This window comes from Phyllostomus hastatus, unplaced genomic scaffold (assembly GCF_019186645.2).
Source record: "Phyllostomus hastatus isolate PE091 unplaced genomic scaffold, TTU_PhHast_1.1 phas_scaffold_345, whole genome shotgun sequence".
Classification (NCBI taxonomy): Eukaryota; Metazoa; Chordata; class Mammalia; order Chiroptera; family Phyllostomidae; genus Phyllostomus; species Phyllostomus hastatus.
Window position 1 is genome coordinate 29,853,968 of NW_025334024.1, and position 19,910 is coordinate 29,873,877.

At 65.2% G+C, this 19,910-nt stretch overlaps 1 protein-coding gene across 2 annotated transcripts in view; it reads left to right on the forward strand.

Moving 5' to 3' along the window:
* The window catches only part of ABCC12 (ATP binding cassette subfamily C member 12), a 35,823-nt gene that overhangs the window by 15,240 nt on the left and 673 nt on the right, over window positions 1-19,910 (forward strand). Inside the window, exons 13-27 of one of the 2 annotated variants that reach the window (XM_045818876.1) lie at window positions 80-283; window positions 631-765; window positions 878-956; window positions 1,029-1,106; window positions 3,962-4,051; window positions 4,724-4,827; window positions 6,579-6,776; window positions 7,398-7,624; window positions 8,211-8,348; window positions 11,387-11,543; window positions 15,133-15,222; window positions 15,902-16,091; window positions 16,563-16,722; window positions 17,574-17,652; window positions 18,625-18,738. In XM_045818876.1, coding sequence (XP_045674832.1) covers window positions 80-283; window positions 631-765; window positions 878-956; window positions 1,029-1,106; window positions 3,962-4,051; window positions 4,724-4,827; window positions 6,579-6,776; window positions 7,398-7,624; window positions 8,211-8,348; window positions 11,387-11,543; window positions 15,133-15,222; window positions 15,902-16,091; window positions 16,563-16,722; window positions 17,574-17,652; window positions 18,625-18,738 — 2,043 coding nt within the window. Of the gene's footprint in view, window positions 1-79; window positions 284-630; window positions 766-877; window positions 957-1,028; window positions 1,107-3,961; window positions 4,052-4,723; window positions 4,828-6,578; window positions 6,777-7,397; window positions 7,625-8,210; window positions 8,349-11,356; window positions 11,544-15,132; window positions 15,223-15,901; window positions 16,092-16,562; window positions 16,723-17,573; window positions 17,653-18,624; window positions 18,739-19,910 lie in introns of both variants that reach the window. The other variant, XM_045818875.1, reaches the window with a different exon arrangement.

The window sequence follows — 19,910 nt, forward strand, 5'->3', positions numbered from 1 at the left end:
GGGAGCTCCTGCTCCCCAAGGACTGTGGGGTGTTGGGAGGGGCCCGGTGACAGGCAGTAGCCTCGGCCCCTGTCCGCAGATCGGGGAGCGGGGCCTCAACCTCTCCGGGGGGCAGAGGCAGAGGATCAGCCTGGCCCGCGCCGTGTACTCCGACCACGACATCTACCTGCTGGACGACCCCCTGTCGGCCGTGGACGCCCATGTGGGGAAGCACATCTTCGAGCAGTGCATTAAGAAGACGCTCCGGGGCAAGACGGTCGTCCTGGTGACCCACCAGCTGCAGGTGGCTGGGACCGGAAGGACCCATGGGGTCATGGGGTCACGGGGTGGGTGCGGCCCCCATGCCAGTCCCCTCCTCCGCTGCCTACCCCTGCTCTGCTGGGCGGGGCTGTCCTCACCTGGACGGGGTCGGGTGGGGGGACGCACTGGAGACCCCCGTCCCCCTTGCTTCCTTGACCAAGCACTGCCCACCCCTGTCTGCATGGCCTGTCGTGGTCCTGCCTTCAGGCTCAGGGGGGCCAAGACCCTTCTTCCAGCTGGAAAAGGGAGAAGTTTCTAGAAGACCCGGGAAGCCCAGGCCCTCCCATTGCCGAGCAGGAGCTCGCTGCAGCGGGGCCCCTGTCTCCGCAGTTCCTGGAGTCCTGCGACGAGGTGGTTTTGTTGGAAGACGGGGAGATCTGTGAGAAGGGCACCCACAGGGAGCTCATGGAGGACAGAGGGCGCTACGCGAAGCTGGTGCACAACCTCCGCGGGCTGCACTTCAAGGTACGCGGGCGCCCGGGCGCCTGGCGGCTGGCACCGGGCCGCCCCTCCCGGCCTCCGGCCCGCGGGAAGGTCCGTCACGCTGCTTTCAGAGGGCGTCTCGTTCCGCCTCCAGGACCCCGAGCACATTTACAACACGGCGATGGTGGAAGCGCCCAAGGAGAGCCCCGAGGACAGAGACGAAGGGGCCGGTACGCCCCGAGTTCGAATCACGCCTCCCGCCCTCCCCGTGGCCCCTGAGCGGACACACAGCTGTCTCTTTCTCCTCCTAGTTTCGGCCCCAGGAGAGGAGACAGAGGAAGGAGAGGAAGCCGACACCCACTCGGAGTTCGTGGATGCCAAAGGTACCTAGCGTTCCTTCCCTTGGGTACGTGCCCCGAAATGCAGGGCGCAGCACAAATGAAGCCCCTCTTTCATTACAAAATCACACGCACGTAACTCGGTAACATGACAGTGTCACGCTCCAGCATGCCGTGGGGCATTTTAGGTGACATGTTCACATTGATACTCAAAGTGAGGACACCCATGTGATCAGCCTGGCAACCACACTCAAGCAGGTGTGACTTCTGCCGGGCCCTGCGTTTGTGGAGCGTCCGTGGCTCGGGACAGAGAAGTGGACGCGCCGTGCTTGTCCTGTGGGCCGACCAGGGTCCTGGGGTTCGCCGCAGGGCGAGCCTGAGGGTCCCGGGGCCGGAGTCTGCATCCTGCCTCGACCACTGACCTGTTTTACGGCTTTGAGCGAGAACACGGGGCCGCCCCGAACCTCAGCTTATCAATCCTCGAAATGGGAAAGCAGGAGTGCCAGCCTCGTGGGTTCTTGCACAACAACTATTTAGGAAGCTGCACGTAGAATAATGAGCAGAGTGCCCGACACACGACGGCCCTCAACCGTGATGACTGGTACTAGCTGAGAAGGTCGGAGCTCTGCACGGGGCGCCGTCAGGTTCGCTGGAGGCAGGCGCCCAGGCAGGAGCCGCTTGGTGGCGCGGCCAGGCTAGTCACGCTTTGAACAAATCAGGACTAAGCAATCAGCTACGTGCCGGCCCCTGGCCAGTCTGAGAAGAGGGGGACAGTACATCCCTGTCCTCAGGGTCTGGGGTGGGGGCAGGGGGCAGGCACAGGCCAGTGGGGCATCATGGGATGCTGTAACGAGAGTAATGGGGAGTTGCGGTCTGAGTAGCAAATCAGGGAGGACTTCACAGAGGAGGCAGCCTCTGGACCGGCCCTTCAAGGATATGTAGGAGTGTGCCAGCGACACAAGGCAGGGGTGGGGAGGGCTTGGGGTGGAGGGCGAGAAGGAATCCGGGAAGGCAGAGAGGAGCGAGGTAGCAGATGGGCCCTGCAGGGGCCAGGCTGGTCCGGCGGCCTCTCCGTGGCCTCGGGCCCTGTCTCCATCCATCCTTCATCCGCTCAACACGGCTGAGCCCCTGCCCCGTGCTGGGCAGCGAGAGAGGACAGGGGGCGAGGCCCGCCCCCTCTTTCCTCAGAGCGCCCACTGCGTTCGAGGTTCTCTCCCTCCATGGCGTGTAGCTAAAAACCCCGGAGCCTCTGTCACCAGGTCTCCTCGGCCACCCGGGTTAGGACCGCCGGCACCCCCGTGAACACGCCCCCGTGCAGGCGCCCCCACGGTTAGAAGGAAAGGCCTCTGCCAGCGAGACGGCGCGGCGCGGAAGCACGCCTGATCTCAGAGGCGTGAAAACGTGGGGAAACGCGTCTTCCAATCCGGCGGGTGAGACTCGGCACCCGGAAAGGGCTGGTGACAAAGGCGTGCGCGTTGGGAAAGCGGCGTCCTCGCTGTTCCGCAGGCTGCCACGGCCGCCGCCAGCTGCTTGCCCGGACGCCCAGGCTGCCCGGGTCTGGGGTCCTGGGCCGTTCTCGCATCCCCCCCCAACTCCCCTCTCTGGAGAGCGAAGCAAAGGGGTGAAGTTAACTCACCCGGAGGCCACAGGGAGGGGACCCGGTGAAGGCGGAGCTGCCCGCCAGGCCTGGCCTGGCCTGGGCACCCGCGGGAGCGCAGCCCAGGTGAGCGGAGCCCGGCCCAGCCGCCTCCCTGCAGGGCGCCCACCCGCCGAGGCGGCCCCCTGGGTTCACCCTCCCAGGGGAGACGGGAGGAGCCGGAGTCAGGCCGGCGGGTCGCGCAGGGGCGAGAAGGGAGAGGTTCCGGCGAGGGGTAACCAGGGGCCAAGCCCGCACAGAGGCGCCTCTGAGGAGCGGGAGCGTGCCGTCCAGGAGGGTGCGCGCGGCCCGGGGCCCGGAGCCCCGCGTCTAGCTCTGGTTTTCGTCGCTGCTTGTAAAGGCCGAGGGAGGCCGAGGACTCTGCCTCGGGGCCGACACGTCCACGCCTCTCCGGAGGACAGCGGAGAGAGCCGCGCGCTGTCCTGGCTGCAGGGCTGGCTCCAACCCGCTCCCCAGGCGTGGCTTCCACGAGAACAGGCTGGTCACTTCCCTTGCCTTGAGACCGCAGAGAGGACTTGGGACAGCCATGAGGTGGGACCAGGAGTCCAGGCGGGGGCCAACCCCGGAGGACCCCGGGGTGTCTCCGGCGTGGCGTGAGCTCCGAGAGGTCAGGCCGCCTCCTCCTCCGTCCACCGCAGCAGAGGCTGGGGGCGCCCTCCGCTCTCCTGTGCCTGGGGCCTCTCAGGGGCAGGGTCGAAGGTCACGCTGAAAGTGCTGGGAGTCTACCCCCCAGGGAGCCGCCCTCCCCCAGGGGCCGATGGGGGTGGGTGCAGAAGGATCCCGGATCCCTCAGATCCCGTGAGAAGCCCTCCGCCTCCGGGGGGTCTGCCCAGGCCGGCAGTCCCTCTGCGTGGGGTTAAGACGCGGCTGGCGCGGTGCCGGCACCCTTCGCCGCTGCCTGCTCTGGCTCCCCCGCTCCTTCTGGCCCCTGCCCAACCCACGTGCACCCGTAGCCTCACCTTCGCACCTGCTCGGGGAGAACTTGGCCAGACAATCCCTGTTTCCCTGGGGGCCGAGCACATAGTAGGTGCTTAGCAAACAGTTCTCGAAAAGACTTCCAGAAGCCAGCTGCCCCCAGGGCTGTCACGAGGACCAGATCAGATCACCAATGTGCGACGAGAACCTGGAAGCCCGGGGCACATGGCGGGGAGGACCCCGGCCCGAAGTGGTGGCCTGGGGTGTGTGGGAGGGCCCCCCCACCCCGCCCCCCGCTGGGGGCTGCAGCACTGTGTCTGCCGCACAGGTTCTCTGCACCAGCTCGTCCAGCCCGGAGGCCGCCGGGAAGGAACCGTGACCTGGAAAACATACCACACGTACATTATGGCGGCTGGAGGTTCGGTACCAAACAATCCACGAGTTGATTGACTTTGCATTTTGAGAGGAAATTCCTTCTTAGACTGCTGGGTTCACGTTGCATGATTTCTGTAACAAGTCCTCTCTTTAGACGGGCTGTTGATCAATGCTTTTAACCGCCCCCCACCCCCAACACACACACACACTAAAAACCCAAAGTCTGGTAATACAGCCTTTGAAACGGCCCGCCCTGCATCTCCATGGAAGCCGCCGGGCTCCGGTTAGGGGGGCCGAGTGAGCGGTGGCGTAGCCCAGCCGCGGTCCCAGAACCTCCCCCCTGCACGGCCATCGGCTCAGCACAGCGTCCAGGCTCGGCCGCCCGGCACGCCTCTGTGGTTCCCCGGCACGGCCCGGCTGTAACCTGCTTGTTTCCCAAGAAAGCCGGTCGCGTCCCCTAGAGCGTGTAGTGGTGGTTTTCCAGAGGCTGACAATGTGGATCTGCTCTCCAACCAGGGGGACGGGCGCCCCGATGCGGGTTCAGGGGCCACACCCCCAGGAGTGTCCCATCAGCCTGGAAGGGGGTTCCCAGGGCTGGGGGGGCCCTTTTCCTGCAGGTCTGGAACTTCCCATCAGGGCTGGGCCCGAGGGAGCGGCACCCGCGGCACTCCCGCTGCCCAGAACCTGCCGGACCTCTCCCTCCCCCCTCTCGCAGGGTACTGCCTGTCCCTCTTCACCGTGTCCCTCTTCCTCCTGATGATCGGCAGCTCCGCCTTCAGCAACTGGTGGCTGGGCTTCTGGCTGGACCAGGGCTCCCAGGTGAGTGTCCCCCCCACCCCCCAGCCCTGGGAAGCACTGAGGCCGTGGCTCCCGGAGCCCCGCCCCACCCAGTGCCACACAGGGGGCTGGGCTGCCTCCCAGGGGGCCCCAGCCCGAGGGGCTGAAGCCATTGCTTACGCCACACGATTGCAACCCTGGAGAGTCCCCTTCAAGATGAACGAACGGGGCATCAGAGTGTGGTTTACCACCTTCGGTTTTGAAAGGATTGGCTAACGATGGTCCCAGGCGGGTACAGCCCATCTGTGGGGCCACAGATATGCAGCACAGGGCCCAGGGCGCAGCCTGTGTCGTGAGGGGCCGGGGAAGCCCACCGGGCCCCTGTCCTCCTGCCCCTGCATCCAGCCACTGACCCTGCCTGGCGCTGGAGGGCTCCACCCTTCCAGGCCCTGCTCCCCAAAGCCTCTCTGCGGGACTGAGGCATGCAAGAGTCAGACTGGCCCCCGGGGGTGCTGCGGGCCCCTGGGTGCCTCTCTCTCTGCCTCCCGAGGCTCTCGCTGGGCCAGGGCCCCTCCTGGGGTGGCAGGGGGGACCGATGACTCAGCTCTCGCTGGAACAGGCTGGAAGCTCGCCCAGCTCTCGGCCAATGGAGGCCCAGGGAATGCTCAGGGGTTGCCTGCCCATCCGCCAAGGTTGCATTTTGGTACAGTTCTGTTGCTATGGCAACCACAGTGCGGAGGCACTGGGGAAGTGTGGGCAGCGGAGAGGCGCGACAGTCCCCCTGGAGTTGGGCGCGGCTTCCTGAGGCCATTCCCAAGGGCAGAAGCCAACGGGCGGCCCGCTGTGTGCCCCCAGGTCCCCGCCCTCTCGCTCCCGGAGAGCCCGAGGCTTCCGGCCGGGTGCAGCCTCCTCCCAGTCAGGGTGTTTGGCTAACGGGGCAGGCAGTGGCGGTGGCGGACCCGTGTCTGCCCGTCCCCCAGCCACGGGGCCCCGCGCGGCCGCCTCTCTCGTCAGTGGGCGCCCCGGGGACACTTTTGCTTTTATGGGCGTTCATCTGTCAGCCGCCACCTCGGGCTTACGTTCCGGCCGCGGCTGTCAGCAGCAGAACGGTGTTTAGAAGGCGGACGCTTGCCTCTTCCCCGAAGGCAGCCCTGACTTTTAGCGCCCGACTCAGGGGAAAATGGAACGGCTGGTTTCTCAGGGGGAAGAGACAGCTGCTCTCTGCAAACGCTGGCAAAAAACCATGCTCTCCCTGGGCGGGTGCGGCCACCGAGGTTCCTCCGACCGTCCCAGGGCCCTGGGTCACCAGGCTCCCTCCCTCCCCTCCCCCCCAGGGACTCCAGGGCGGTGCGCCTTAGCAAAGAAGAGGGAGGGGCTTGGGGCCTCCCTGCCACACGGAGGGAGGGCCCGAGTCTCCCCCAAGGCCAAGTGGCTCTGCAGGTGGAGGCAGGTCCTTGATTGACAGGTGCTCAGCCGGCCCCCTGGAGTTCCCGTCTCCTTTGCTCCCGCCCCTTCCTGGCCCAGTGTCACCTCCAGTGCTCTGGGCTCAGGTGGCTCGCAGGACCGCTGCCCTGTGTCTGCCTGGCTGGTCTCCTTCGCCGGCTGGGGTCGCCGTGGCCTGGCAGGGGGACCCAGGCAAAGCTCGGAGGCCCCCCGAAGGGAACCCACTTGGTTTGACCACCCGGCTCATTCTTAACAATCATGACCTCGCTCCGATTTCCTCTTCCCGGAAAAGTCCGCCTCTCCCGGCCGTTTGCCGACCCCTGGTGCTTTCTCCCTGCTGCTCTGCCCAGGCGATCTGCGGGCCCCAGAGCGTGCAGAGCTCGTGCGAGCTGGGCGCCGTGCTGGCCGACACAGGCCACGGCATGCTCCCGTGGGTGTACGCCGGCAGCATGGCGTGCGTGCTGGTGTTCGGCATCGTCAAAGGGCTCACCTTCACCAAGACCACCCTGATGGCGTCCTCCTGGCTGCACGACCACCTGTTTGACAAGGTACAGCCTGGGGGGCTGCACCCTCAGCCGGCTCCTGGGCCCACGGGGTTTGGGGAGCGCCTGTGGCTCCAACGCACGGTGCTGGGCTCTGGGGACAGGCACGGCACTCGTGGGGCTCACCGTCGAGTCCCGGGAGAGTCTCCTGACGTCTGCTGCAGTGGGGTGTCATTGGCCCTCAGGCTAGGCTGGGGGTGGTCAGGAAGGTCCCCCAAGGGTGCCGCACTGGGCAGACATGAGTGGCCATGAGGGCGTCCCCTGCTCCCAAGAGCCCTGAGCCCATCGAGAACCTCAGAGGTGCTCTGCACCCCTCCGCTCGCTGGGATGGCTCGGGGCCAGCGTGCACAGGCGTGGCCCACACTTAAGTGGAACTTGGCTGTTTATTGCCTCGGGCACAAAACCCCTCCATCCTCCAAAGGGGCCCCAGGCTGCACCCCTGGATTCAGAGGAGGGAAGCTCCATGCAGAGGCCGAGTCCCGTGTCCACTCTTGTTCAGGGGGGGCCCAGCAAGCGTCTGGCCCCTCTCACTGGGCCTCGGCAGGACAGCCAGCCCTCGCTCGGCACCCCAGCCGGGCCCGCCTGGACGCACACCCCGACCCACGGGCTCCCTGGCCGTGCCCGCAGGTCCTGCGGAGCCCCATGAGCTTCTTCGACATGACGCCCAGCGGCCGGCTCATGAACCAGTTCTCCAAGGACATGGACGAGCTGGACGTGCGGCTGCCGTTCCACACGGAGAACTTCCTGCAGCAGTTCTTCATGGTGCTGTCCGTGCTGCTGATCCTGGGGGCCGTGTTCCCCGCCGTCCTGCTCGTGCTGGCCGGCCTCGCCGTGGGCTTCTGCGTTCTCTTCCGGTAGGTCGGCGCCCCGTCCCCTGCGAAGGGGCCGGCAAAACCTGCACGCGGCTGGGTGACTCTGTCCGAGCACGGGTCCCCCGGGGGTGGCCTGCGGAGGGCTCAGGTTCAAGGGCAGCTCCTGAGGCTCCTGTGACGTTTACTCGAAAACCCCTTGGGGAGACGGGCAGGCAAGTCCCCAGTTTCAGGTTGTCCCCCCGAACTGGAAAAGACCCCCTTCCTTTGGCTGGGCACCGAAGAGGGCTGGCTCTATCTCGGGCTGCCCCGTGTGAAAGGCCTGGTCTTTAGGACGAGAATGGTGCCGCAGGTGGCGGGTGGTGAGCCACTCCTGCTCCCAGGAGCACTCGGAACGAGACCACAGGGAGGAACGGCCCCATTGTGAGACCCTTGTTTACAGGACGACCCCCCCCCCCCCACACACACACAACCCGGACGGCCCTCCTAGACCAGGGCGGTGGGCCAACCCCAGCCCCCAGTTCGCCGCCCCCCGACTTGACCTTTGTCTCGGGCGCATGGCCGCATCTGCGTGGGCTGAGGGGAGCCCGGCTCCGAGACCCCACGGGCCACCCCCTTGCTGCCCCCGCAGCGTCTTCCACAGAGGGGTGCAGGAGCTCAAGAAGGTGGAGAACCTCAGCCGGGCGCCCTGGTTCTCACACATCACCTCCACCATGCAGGGCCTGGGCGTCATCCACGCCTACGGCCGGAAGGGCGACTGCATCAGCAGGTGGGTCCGCGGCGGCTCCGCCTCCCGCCCGAGCCCCTCAGCCGGGGGTGACGGTGACACGCGGCTCCCAGGGCCCCAGGGGGGGACGTCTGGGGCCCGACAGAATCGGGGAGAAGCCCCTCAGACGCTCGGCCTGCTGGTGCCTGGGGCCCCCAAGTGGGGGCTCACTGCATGCCAGCGTCAGTGCGGGATGGACGCGTTCCCTTTCCCAGGGTAAAAGTAAGATGCGGTCAGTGTAGGAGGATGGAAGACAACAGAGAACGGAAAGAAAAAGGCACCCGTAGGCCCCCAACCCAAATCCTACGAACGGCTTCATACTCTTCCTTCCGGTCTTTTTTTCTCTTTCCGAAGTACGTGTAATCCTTTCTGTCCTGCTTTATTTTTAAGTGGCGTCTTTTCTGTGACTACATAGTCCTCGTCAAGGTCACGTTTAAAGGTCACGTTACGTTTTGCTCAGCAGACAGGCCGGTTTCCTTCCCTGGGGCCCGTGGGGAGCAGGTTAGAGAATCTCTCCGGAGCCTCCCAGCCCCAGACCCGGGACGCACGGCACGATCACACGGAGCCTCTGGGTCTCGATCGCAGCGGATTCGCTGTGGGAACCGGCAACTCCAGGCTGTAGGAGCGTCGCACAAAACACGCTTATCCCTCCTCGAGTCCCAGTGGAATGGGGGTCCCTGGGGCGGGGGTAGGGATTCTCTCCATTGGGGACTTCTCCTGGGTCCTCCGTGTCCGCCTGGAAGCCAAGGGGAGAGGTTTGGGTGGGCGACCCGTGTGAAATTTGTATTGGCTCAACCCCCGTGAAGAGGCTCATCCTTTCTTCACATTTCACTGGCCAGCTTTCGGTCACATGGGTTCTGCTAACTGCAAAGGAGGCTGGGAAATGTAGTCCCACCGTGCCCGCAGGAGGAAAAGAAATCGGTGAACCTATAGCCGTCTTTGGCACACAGATTTGTTGTTATTGTTTTTTACTCATTTATTTATCCACGCATCCAACACGCACTGAGTGCCTTCTACACTCTTCAGAGATACTGGAGTGATGAGTTTTTTTTGTTTTTTTTTTTTTCTTAAAAACCTAACACACACTTCTAAGATTGCATCCAATTCCCTCTCTCTCGGCCCTTTGCCACCCAGATCTCACATGGACTCAGCATCCCTGGCTTTGGTCGGCACTGGCCGGTTCTGTTCCTAGGGTGGCCTGTCCTGTGTCAGCAGCCCCAAGTCACACACTGGGGCTCCTCCCGGCATCTGTCCACGCGGGGAGCAGAGTCCAGCGGGTCTCCCCCACCACGGCCTCCAGCAGGGCCCTGGAGGAGGGCGGGTCTGCCCTCTTTCAATACATTCTTGCCTGTCACGGACTTGGCGGGGGGCTCGGGCTCCTGACACCTGTGGCCTTAGCCAGCAGACAAAGATGCGGAAGCATTAACTAGAGGTCAGAGGTCGCATTCCAGTGTGATCCCAGGCCGGGCTTCTGCACAATCCAACCAGCCTCACAGATAAGACCTCGGGTGACTTCTAAGTCGCTTAGCACTGTCAGCTGGGTTACTGGCAGGCTTTGTAGCTACGCCACTGGAACTCCACGGTGTTGGCCAGAATGTTGTAACTACGCTCTGGGGAAGAGCAGCTACGGAGGAGGCGCTTCCCAAACAGAGCCCTCCAGGGAACCCAGGACAGGGCGAGCGGCAGAGCCTGAGGCGTTCACGGCCGTGCCACTGGGGCAGCCGAGCACGCCGGGGGTTTGAACCCTGAAAAGTGTTCATTGTCCCCAGTGAGTTCTACCAGCTGCTCCTGGCGGGGCAGGGGCAACGTCAGTGGCGGTTGCCTCTGACGTCTCCTTTGGTTATGGGTTGGCTCAGGCCGGTTACAGCTTCAGTCCACAGCCCTCCCCCGCCCCAGAGGTCTGGCTGGCTGGTCAGGCTGGGCTGCCTGCAGGGATCCTGCAATGGGGGTGGGAAGCACCCGGTCTGTCCTTTCAGACCCCCTCTCCCTGTAGTCTCCGAACCTGGCTCGGAGGCTGGAGCAGGGGCACGGAGGCAGGGCTGCTGCACCCTCGGGTGGCTGCTGTGCCTGGGTCCTTCCCTCCATGGCTCATTCCCGAGGATCCGGCTGCCTGTGAAGAGGGGCCGGCGCTGGCTGGGGACCCTGGTCTCGCCAGACCCCTCGCAGCACGGCTGAGGCCCGGGCCACAGGCGAGCTCTGCCTGGGTCTCGCAGGGAGCTTTGCGGGCAGCCCCACCCCACGCTCCCGGGACGTGGGGACTGTCTTCCCCTTGCTGAGCTGAGCGATGTCGCAGCAGCCGGACCGCAGCCCGGGGTCCCTCCCCTCTGCACCCACTCCAGGCACTGCAGGACGGGGCAGGGTCTGGGGCCCAACTCCGGGGGCGGCCGCCTCTCTGTCCCTCCGCCCTGCGCTCCCTCCCGCGGCGGACACACAGGAGAAGCACGGCAGGTCAGCGCCCTCTTCTGGAAGGGACCCCAGCTTCACAGCCGCGGCCTGGGGGCCTCTTCCCCTCACCTGGGGAGGGGCACCGATCCAGTGCCCTCTCTTCCCTCCTCCACCCCCACGGATATGGGTCGTCCCCAACACGGCAGCCTCCTCCACAGCCCGCCCCACCCCCACCCCGTCCGACAGGTCAAGGAGCTGACAGTCAATCCCCAAGGACTCGGGGGGTGGCTGACGGACCCCAGGACAGGCAGGGACCCTTGGAAGGGAGAGAGAGGGGTGCTCACCCCCTCTGTCCTCAGCGGGGGTTCCAGGTGCCCGTTCTGGGAAAGACAGCCAGGGCCCACCCAGTGCACGCCGCACGGCCCCCGGGGATGTCCCCAGACACGAGCACGCCAACGACGTCGACCACGGCAGGTTTCAGGGAGCGTGGATGCATGCTCGTCTCGTGAGAGCGCGCCGGCGGCCGCGGTTGGGAGCGCCCGCTGCCTTACCTCTGCCGCAGCCCCGCCCCCACCCTCGCCCTGCGGACGCCTGCCCCGACCTCACTTCCCCGGCTCCCCGTCCAGGTTCAAGGTGCTGAACGACGAGAACTCCAGCCACCTCCTGTACTTCAACTGCGCCCTGCGGTGGTTCGCCCTGCGGATGGACGTGCTCATGAACGTCGTCACCTTCATCGTGGCCTTGCTGGTGATCCTGAGTTTCCCCACCATCAGCATCTCGTCCAAGGGCTTGTCTTTGTCCTACATCATCCAGGTGACAGCTGGGGCGGGGGGGGGGGTGGGTCGGCTGGGCGTGAGGGAGGGTGGGCGCCATGCAAAACCCGACTCGATGGGGTCTAAGCGATACAGAGAGTTCCGTGGCTCCCACCCCTCAGGGTCTGGCGGTGGGGTGGGCTTCGGCGTGGCTGGGTCACGGCCCCCGGCTGTGTCCTCCTTCCGCGGTGACTTTGGTCATGGCCGTGGTGTGGCGAGCGGCAGCTTCCGAGGGCTACGGGAGGAAGAGAGCCAAAGGCGGCTGCTCACTGCCCACTGAACAGATGCCCTGGGCTCTATGCTCGTACTGGATGAACGCAGGCACCCCGGGATGCGTCCGTGGCTTGGTGGGATGGGGGCCGCTGGTGTAGGCCAAGGGGCGGGTAGAGTCACACCCGGTCCTCCCCCAGGTCGCACGGCTGCCCCCCATGGGGAGAAGGGAAGGACGCCAGAGAGGCAGCCCCGCTGCCCGTGGCCGATAATCGCCGACCTCCCTTTCGGGTTGCTCTGGTTTTTTCCTTGGAAACATAACAATACTGAGTCGAGTGCCATTTGCTGTGTCTCAGATACTGTTCTCAACCCTTTAACACACGCAAGCCATCTGTCCCCACAGCCGCCACACGCACACGACAGAGGCACCGCCACATCCCCGTGTTACAGGGGAGAGGCCGAGGGCGGGAAAGACCGGCCTGGGGTCGCCCGTCCGTCGTGTGTGAGAGCCGGCCGTCGGGGTCTGGTCCCCTCCGAAGCCCACGCTCTCCAGGCGCCTCGAGTTCTTTCTCCCCGGGGTGGCGGGCGGGGGGCTTTCCTGCAGCTGCCCTTCTCCGGGGCACACTGAGTCCCCAGGACGGCCCGTCCGGGTGGGCGCTCCCCTCCTCTACTCTGCATGAGGCTGCGGGTCCCTCCGCACCGGAGTCAGCTCGTCCAGCCGGGAACACGCTTCCCCTCTGCTCTTCTCCCCTGGACAGTGCCCTCCCCACCCCCACCCCCGTCCTGACTTCCCGCCTCCGACTCCTGCTGGGGGGTGTGCGTTTCTTGCACCCACAGTTTCTCGTGGCCTTTCTTTTTACCCCAAACCCCCGTGTTCTTGTCTTCCCGTCTTTATTCTGGGGATTCTCCTTGGCTTTGCCGTCCAGCCACTCTTCTGCATTTTCAGTTTGGCGATCTCACGCTCACGTACTTAATTTCCAGGAGCTCTGTCTCAGTGGGTTTTTGAAAGAATCCTTTTTGAATGGATGCCTACGTACTTCTAAATCTGAGTGCATTAATCAGAGGCCCCGCCCTTCCTTAAACTGCCGTCTCTCCTGGGACTGCCTTCAGCTTCTCCCGGGCCGGCTCTTCCTTTCGCTTGCCCGGTCCCGGGCCTTCGGTGCCGCGGGCTCTGTTTGTGCGATGCTGGGTCCGTGTGTACTGGAGGAGGAGGGGCCCGGTGGGGTGTCCGGGGCTTGCTCCGCCTCTGCCCGGGCCCTGAGGGCTCTCTCCTGACGGGAGCCGGGCCACGGCGGGTGGGGGAGTGGGGGAGGCTTTCCCACCGGAGAGCAGCCCGGGAGCTACAGCTGAAGGCGTTTACTCCTGGGTTCTATCCTGGGAGCCCCACTGAGCCCCAGGCGGTGCACCCAGCTTCTTCAGAGAGGAGTGTGCACACATGCACACCCACGGGTGCGGGCCCAGGGGTAGAGAGTCCAGCCGCCTCGGGTCTGGAGAAACAAGCAGGGAGCGGGGTCGATGGGTCCAAGAGGGGTCCTGTGTGCGGACAGCCTGTCAATCAGCCTCCCCGCGGCCCCTCCTCGCTGCTGGAGCCCCCCCCCGCCCCCCGCTGAGTGCTGCGGGCGGGGGGTGGGGGGGTGGGGGTGGTGGCGGACCGGAGGCCTGCCGGCGCCAGCTGAGTGCGCTGCCCACGTTCTGCCCAGCATCCTGAGAGCTGGGGCTCCCGGGAGGAGGCCTCTTCCCTTCTGAAAACCTCTGATACCATTTTAGTGGCATTTGGGGAAGAAGAAACAAAGATACATTCTCAGGACTCCAGCTTAAGTGAGAAAAACGGGTTTTCCTTGTTGCTGGGTGTCCTCGCTTGTTGATGCTGGCAGAATGCGAAGCGGATGACGTCGGAGAGATTTTCTTACTCCGAGACCTCGCCCGCTGAGGTCACCCTCTCGGGGGGACCGCCAGCTTCCCGGGAAACGGTGTGCAGTCGCCGCCGTACGGCCGGGGGGAGCCGGTGCACTCGGAGGCCTGGGGGGCCGCGGAGCGGGAGCTTCCTGGGAGAACGCGGGACCCAAGTGACACCACGTCCCCCCCCCACCCCGGGGATGGAGCGGGCTCCCCGGGGGGACAAGAACTGGGGTGAAGCCCCTCAGAGCAGCAAGGGAATGCAAAGGGACATGGATACCCCCCCGGAGGAGAAAGCACGCGGGGGGCCGATTCTAAACCTGCGGACGGCAGCCCAAGGCCCTGAGGTGCGGATGCCCTTGAACTTCACAACGTGTGTGGGCGCCGCCTCCCGGCGGGATGGAGCTTCCGCTGCCGCAGGCGAACCTTGCCCAGCTGGCTGCCCCTCCCCGGGCCCCGCTCCCCCAGCCCCTCTGGTGCCTTCCCGGCCGCCTCCCGGCCGCACTCCCCGGAGCGGCTGTGGCACCAGCGCAAACCCAGCAGCTTGAAACCGCGACGTGGATCCTCAGGGTTGTGGCGGCAAAGCCCAAACCGAAGGTGTCCTCCCTCTGACGGCTCCAGGGGTCGGGGGAGGGGGGCGGGGGGGGCGTTCTTCCTTCTGCCCCAGCTTCTGGGCACCAACGGTGCTCCCCGGCGTATCGCGGCGTCACCCGCTCTCTGGCCCCCCCTCCGGCTCCACTCTTCCGTGTCCTGTTTCTTGCGTCTCCTCTCCTGTCTCTTGTAAGGACACTTCTCATTTAGGACCCACCTGGGTCACCCAGGATGATCTCAAGACCCTTGATGACGCCCGCAGAAACCCTTTGTCCGAGTGAGGAGGCGTCCGCAGTCCCAGGGACGCCCCCGTGGACGGGCCTTCTGGGGCACACCCTTCGCCCTAACACAACTTCTTGCACCGGACGCTCAGGGCAGGCCTCTGGGGGTCCTGGGCCTAGGGGGGTGGCCCCACCGAGCCACCTGCCCCAGGCTGGGCCTAGCAAGCAGATGCGCTGGGTGGCTTTCTTCCGCCTCTGGTCATCTGGGCGCCTCTCGGCCGTGGGAGGGGTGAAGCAGGGAGGGTGGAGACCCCGGGGTGGGGTTGGGGACAGCCGAGGCCATTACCCAGCAGCCCCGGGCGGCATCCCGGCTCACAGCTGCTGCTCAGACTAGGAGGCGGTGGCAGGTGGCGCAGCGGGGGGCAGTGCTCACCCCGTGGAGTGCCAGGGAAAACGAGCTCACCATTTGTTTCTAAAAACAAAGGAAGTGTTTACCGGCAAAACACCCACCAGAGGAGCTGCACTTCTGGGCGCTTGGCTGGGAAAGGCGGGCCAGCTGTCGGCTGCCGGCGGCGAGATCCCGAGCCAGCGGGCGGGGGCGGGGCGGGGCGGGGCGGGGCTCGACGGCAGAGGCGGGCGGGGCCCTGACGAGCGCTGGCCGCTCTCCCGCAGCTGAGCGGGCTGCTCCAGGTGTGCGTCCGGACAGCGACGGAGACCCAGGCCAAGTTCACCTCCGTGGAGCTGCTCAGGGAGTACATCTCGGTAAGCTCCGCGCGCGCACACGCGTCCCGTGGCAGAGTGCACACGAAAGGGAACTTTTTCACAACCGAAGTCGGACCACGCCCCTCTCCTTAACCACCCCCCCCCTTATTCACGACGACGCAGCCTAGAGTCCCTGAGGCTGAGAGCGAGGCTCTCTTTTCACAACTGTCCCGCGGGCCGTTCCCTGAAAGGCTTTTCTGCCCCCTCACAAACCCTGCCATGGTCTGCAAAGGAGGCTCCCCGATTCCAGCAGACCCCTTTAAAGGCCCTTGAACAGTGTCTGGCCCCTTGACAGACTTAATCCGGCTCTTTAAAGCAGTTACAACGGCACTTTAAAATGTGATCGATTACGTTTCCTTTGTGAGTGCCCCGAGTGTCTGATTGAACCGACCAACCCCGCCGAGGGTGCGTGGCTCTGATGAATATGGATTCATGCGTGCCCACAGATTGCTGTGACCCGCTTGCAAATACCCACTGGGCTTCCCTCTGCCCAGCCATCCCGCTGCTGCACGCAGCCAATGTGCTTTTAACTTAAAATCGTGGGTGTGAGTGTCCCACCTGCCGGGTCCCTACGGGTCTAGTTCCCCCTGGACACGCACCCCAGACGCGTGTGAGCGAACGCAGCGAAGGATTGGAAAGGCGAGTGCGAACTCGCCCGTCGCGGGCCTTCTGCTTTCAGACCTGTGTCCCCGAGAGCGCACAGCCCCTCCCAGTGGGCGCCTGCCCGCAGGACTGGCCCAGCCGCGGGGAGATCACGTTCCGAGACTACCAGATGAGGTACAGAGAGAACACGCCTCTCGTCCTCGACGGGCTGAACTTGAACATCCAAAGCGGGCAGACAGTTGGGATTGTCGGAAGGACGGGCTCTGGTGAGGACGGGCTCCGACTGCCTTTCTTTCCTGTGGCTTTCTTTGCGTGTCCACTGGGTCCGCTGGCGGAGCTGCAGACACCCGGAGGGCGGGGTGTGTGTATGAGTGTGTGTGTGTGTGAGTGTGTGAGTGTGAGTGTGTGTGGGGGGGCAGACTGGCTGTATCAAACCTCTTCACTGTAGGTTAGGAGTCCAGGTTGAACGGGTGTGTGCAGCTGGAATTAATTCAATGAGGGTCATTCTGGCGAAACGGGACCTGGAGGGTGTGCTGTGTGCATGCATGCGTGCGTGCGAGCGAGCTGCCGCCGAGGGGAGGGGCGTGGGGACTGTGTGGGAGCGGCCAGTGGTCCCCGCACAGGGCGGAGCCTCTCGTCACCCCCACGGAGACACTTGCACTGCGTCAGAAGCCCCTTGACGACACACCGGTACTTGGATGTGACCTTGGCCTTGTTCTCGCCTTCACTGTCCCCAGGGAAGTCGTCGCTGGGAGTGGCCTTGTTCCGCCTGGTGGAGCCCGCTGGCGGCACCATCCTCATCGACCAGGTGGACATCTGCACGGTCGGCTTGGAGGACCTGCGGACCAGGCTGACCGTGATTCCCCAGGACCCTGTGCTGTTTGTAGGTACAGTAAGGTAGCTGTTTGCGGTCGCTGTGCACTCCTCTTTCTGGAGAGTGAAGCCAGGCTGGCCGGGGGCTCCGGGACGGGCCCACAGCGTGGCCAGCCCGGGGCTGCTGGTCCGGGGCTGCCGGCCCCGAGAGATGCAGCGGCCCAAGGGGCTGCCACCTGCTCCCCAGTGAGGCCTCGGGGCAGCCACCTGTCGGCAGGTGCACCAGAACAGAAGTTCAAGCGCAAGAACAGGGCGTTGCAGCTTCTGTAAGGTTGAGGATCCGATGTCCAGGCTCGAAGAGAAAGCTGGTTTCTCACGTGGTCCCGTAAACGGCCGGGCCTCTCCCAAGAGGGCTGTCTCCCCCACGGGCGCCGGGGCCGTGTTCAGGGTTGTGCCCAGAACAGTCCGTGTGCAGACTCACACCCCAGCACCGACGAGCCACTCACCCTCGGGGAGCCCGGGAGCGGCAGGTGCAGCCCGTGCCTCTGAAGGCCGAGTGAATGTGCCACGGCCCGTCACGGTGCTCCCTGTCCCTGTCTCTCTGCCAAGACCACGCAGAAGGTCAGAGGCACGTGGCTGCCCCGGGCCGCTGAGAGGACCAGGGGGTCGCCCTGAGCACCTCGAGAGGTGCCGAGTCTGGGCAGCTCTGCCCGTGGGCCTCCTCAGAGGTCTCTACACTGTCCCAGAGTGGCAGGCCCTTGGTCTCTGGGCCTGAGATTAGCGATGTATGGGTCTCGGTCCTGGGCTAAGGGAGCCCTGCCCCGGGGGCCGTCAGTCACAGCCACCGCTGGCTCCCGCCCCGCCCCCCCCAGCCCCTCACCGACCCGGCCCCTCGCCCTCAGCCGTCCAGCTCCCCCTCCTCTCCTTCGCTGCAGGTACAACCTCGACCCCTTCGAGCGGTACACAGACGAGATGCTCTGGCAGGTTCTGGAAAGGACGTTCATGAGAGACACAGTAGGTCTCAGGGCTGTCTGCGACGAGTCTGTTTGACGCCCGAGCCCAGACCCCGGGCCGGGCGCACACCCGGCCAGCACGGGGCCGGGCTGATCTGACGGCCCCCCACGCGTCAGGAGACACAATCCTTGTTTACTTGTCATGATTTTTAAAAAGCAACAGATCAGGTTTCCTAGGTCTCAGCAACGACCCAGCCAAGACCTCTGTAACTATCACCCCACTTGGTCTGACCCTCTGACCTGCCTCCTTGTTAGAGATGCAGAAATTAAGACTCGGGAGGGGCACGTGCAGGCTAGTGAAGGGCGGAGTGGGGACTCGAACCCACGTCCACTTGGGTTGGAGCCTAGGCCCTGCCCTACTGCTCTGCAGGCAGCCTGGTTTGCCTCTGGGAACAGCAGGCCCCTGGAAGGTGAGGGGCGTGGCCTGCTCCGGAGTGGCAGGCGGGCTGGTGGGCGGGGCTCTGGCCTGCACGGGCTGTGGCTGGGTCCCGCAGGGCAGCGTGGCCCCTCTGTGGCCCACGGGGGGCAGCTTTCCCCCCAGGACTCGGTTCCGAGGGGAGCATGTCCCCGTGCCACTTGGACGTGTCCTGCTGGATAAACCGGACGCCGCCTCTCCTTTCTCGGCGACCAGAAAACTGTCCCTCCCGCCTCCACTCTGGTCCAGGAAATAGGGCCCGGGAAGCCACGTGCACTGTTTGTGTTTCTCCAGCCCCCGCTGAGCCTCATTTGTCTTCTTTGGGGAGGTGTCGGCGGGGGGAACTCACACTGCGGTTTTAAACGATTACCGTCCGCCCCCTCCCTGGTCTTTTCCTGGTGCCCGCCGGCCCGCAACTCGAAACGATCGCTGCCGCCTCGCGCTTCCTTCCCCGCGGTGCAGTGAGGCAGCTGCCGGGGCGCAGGGGGAGGGGCGCGTAGAGGACCCCGGGCCGGCTCAGAGATCTCCCGCGTGAGCGCCGCGCGCTCTGTTTTCCAGATAATGAAGCTCCCGGAGAAATTAGAGGCAGAAGTCACAGAAAACGGAGAAAACTTCTCAGTGGGGGAGCGGCAGCTGCTTTGTATGGCCCGAGCGCTCCTCCGGAACTCGAAAGTAAGGGAACCGCGTGGGCGATGGGCCGGTGGATTTCTGGAAGTTTCCCCGCAGGGCCACTCGACCCAGGGGGTGGAGCCCGTTTTTGTCTTCCGCCAAAGGCAGCGCAATCGAGCCACTTAAAAACCGATCCCTCTTTCACGACAAAGTTGTGAGAGGCAGAAACCACTGTCATTTGCAGCGAGAGCACCTGCCTCTCCCGGGTCTCTCGCTGGGGGGTCTTGCTCAGGCCATCTCTCTGTCCTCCTGGGTGGTTGGAGCCCGAGAAATGTTCCTCTCGCCATCCCCCCTTTGTCCCCGAGCGGTTCTCGAGGCCCGAGGAGTCGCCCCCGGGACACTCGGGAAGGCTAGGATCTGAGAATGGGAACACCTCGGACATCCTTGCTCCCTGGTGTCCAGGAGGGGGCCGCTGGGGCTGGGGGCAGTCCGCTCTCCGGACCCCCCAGACGAGCTGATGGCCCAAAGGGGGCCAGCCCCCACCGAGTGCTGACTGCGGGGCAGCTCTGTGCTGTGTTTGCATTCTATGCTCTTAACAAGGTGTGAGCCCTTCTCCCGACAAGCAAACAGACGGGGCCTCGGGGAAGTTAAGCGATTTAGCCAAGGCGGAGCAGGGTGAGCGCTGGGCTCAGGCCCTCTGACCACAGGCCGGCACTGGGGGAGGCAGGGTGATGCCCCCGGTCCCCTCGAGAGGCGTCCACCTCCTGGTGCCCGGGACCCGTGGCTGTGCTACTTCGCCCGGGAAAAGGGTCTTGGCAGAGGCGATGAGGTCGAGGGTTTTGAGACGCGGGGATTATCCGGGGTGACCCGGGCGGGCCCCGGCCTGTGCGAGAGAGCGGCCGGAGAGCCAGAAAGGCAAGGCGGCTTGACCGTGGCAGTGGGCTCAGAGCGACGCCTGGGGGGGCAGGCAGCACCTAGCAGCGGGACGCGGCGTTGGCCGGTTTCTCCCCGCACACCTGCCGAAGGAACGCGGCCCCGCCCACACGCGGGCGTCGGGGCTGCTGGCGTCCAGAACCGGGAGGCAGCCCATGCCCGCTGCTTCACGCGGCGGCATCTGCGCAACCTCGTCCCAGCAGCAGCAGCAGTAGCAGCGGTGCAGGGCCGACGTAAGCGTTGCTATTTCGCCGCGCGCCGACCCGTGGTAGCTGGCCCCGGTGCTGCTGCCGGCCAGTGCG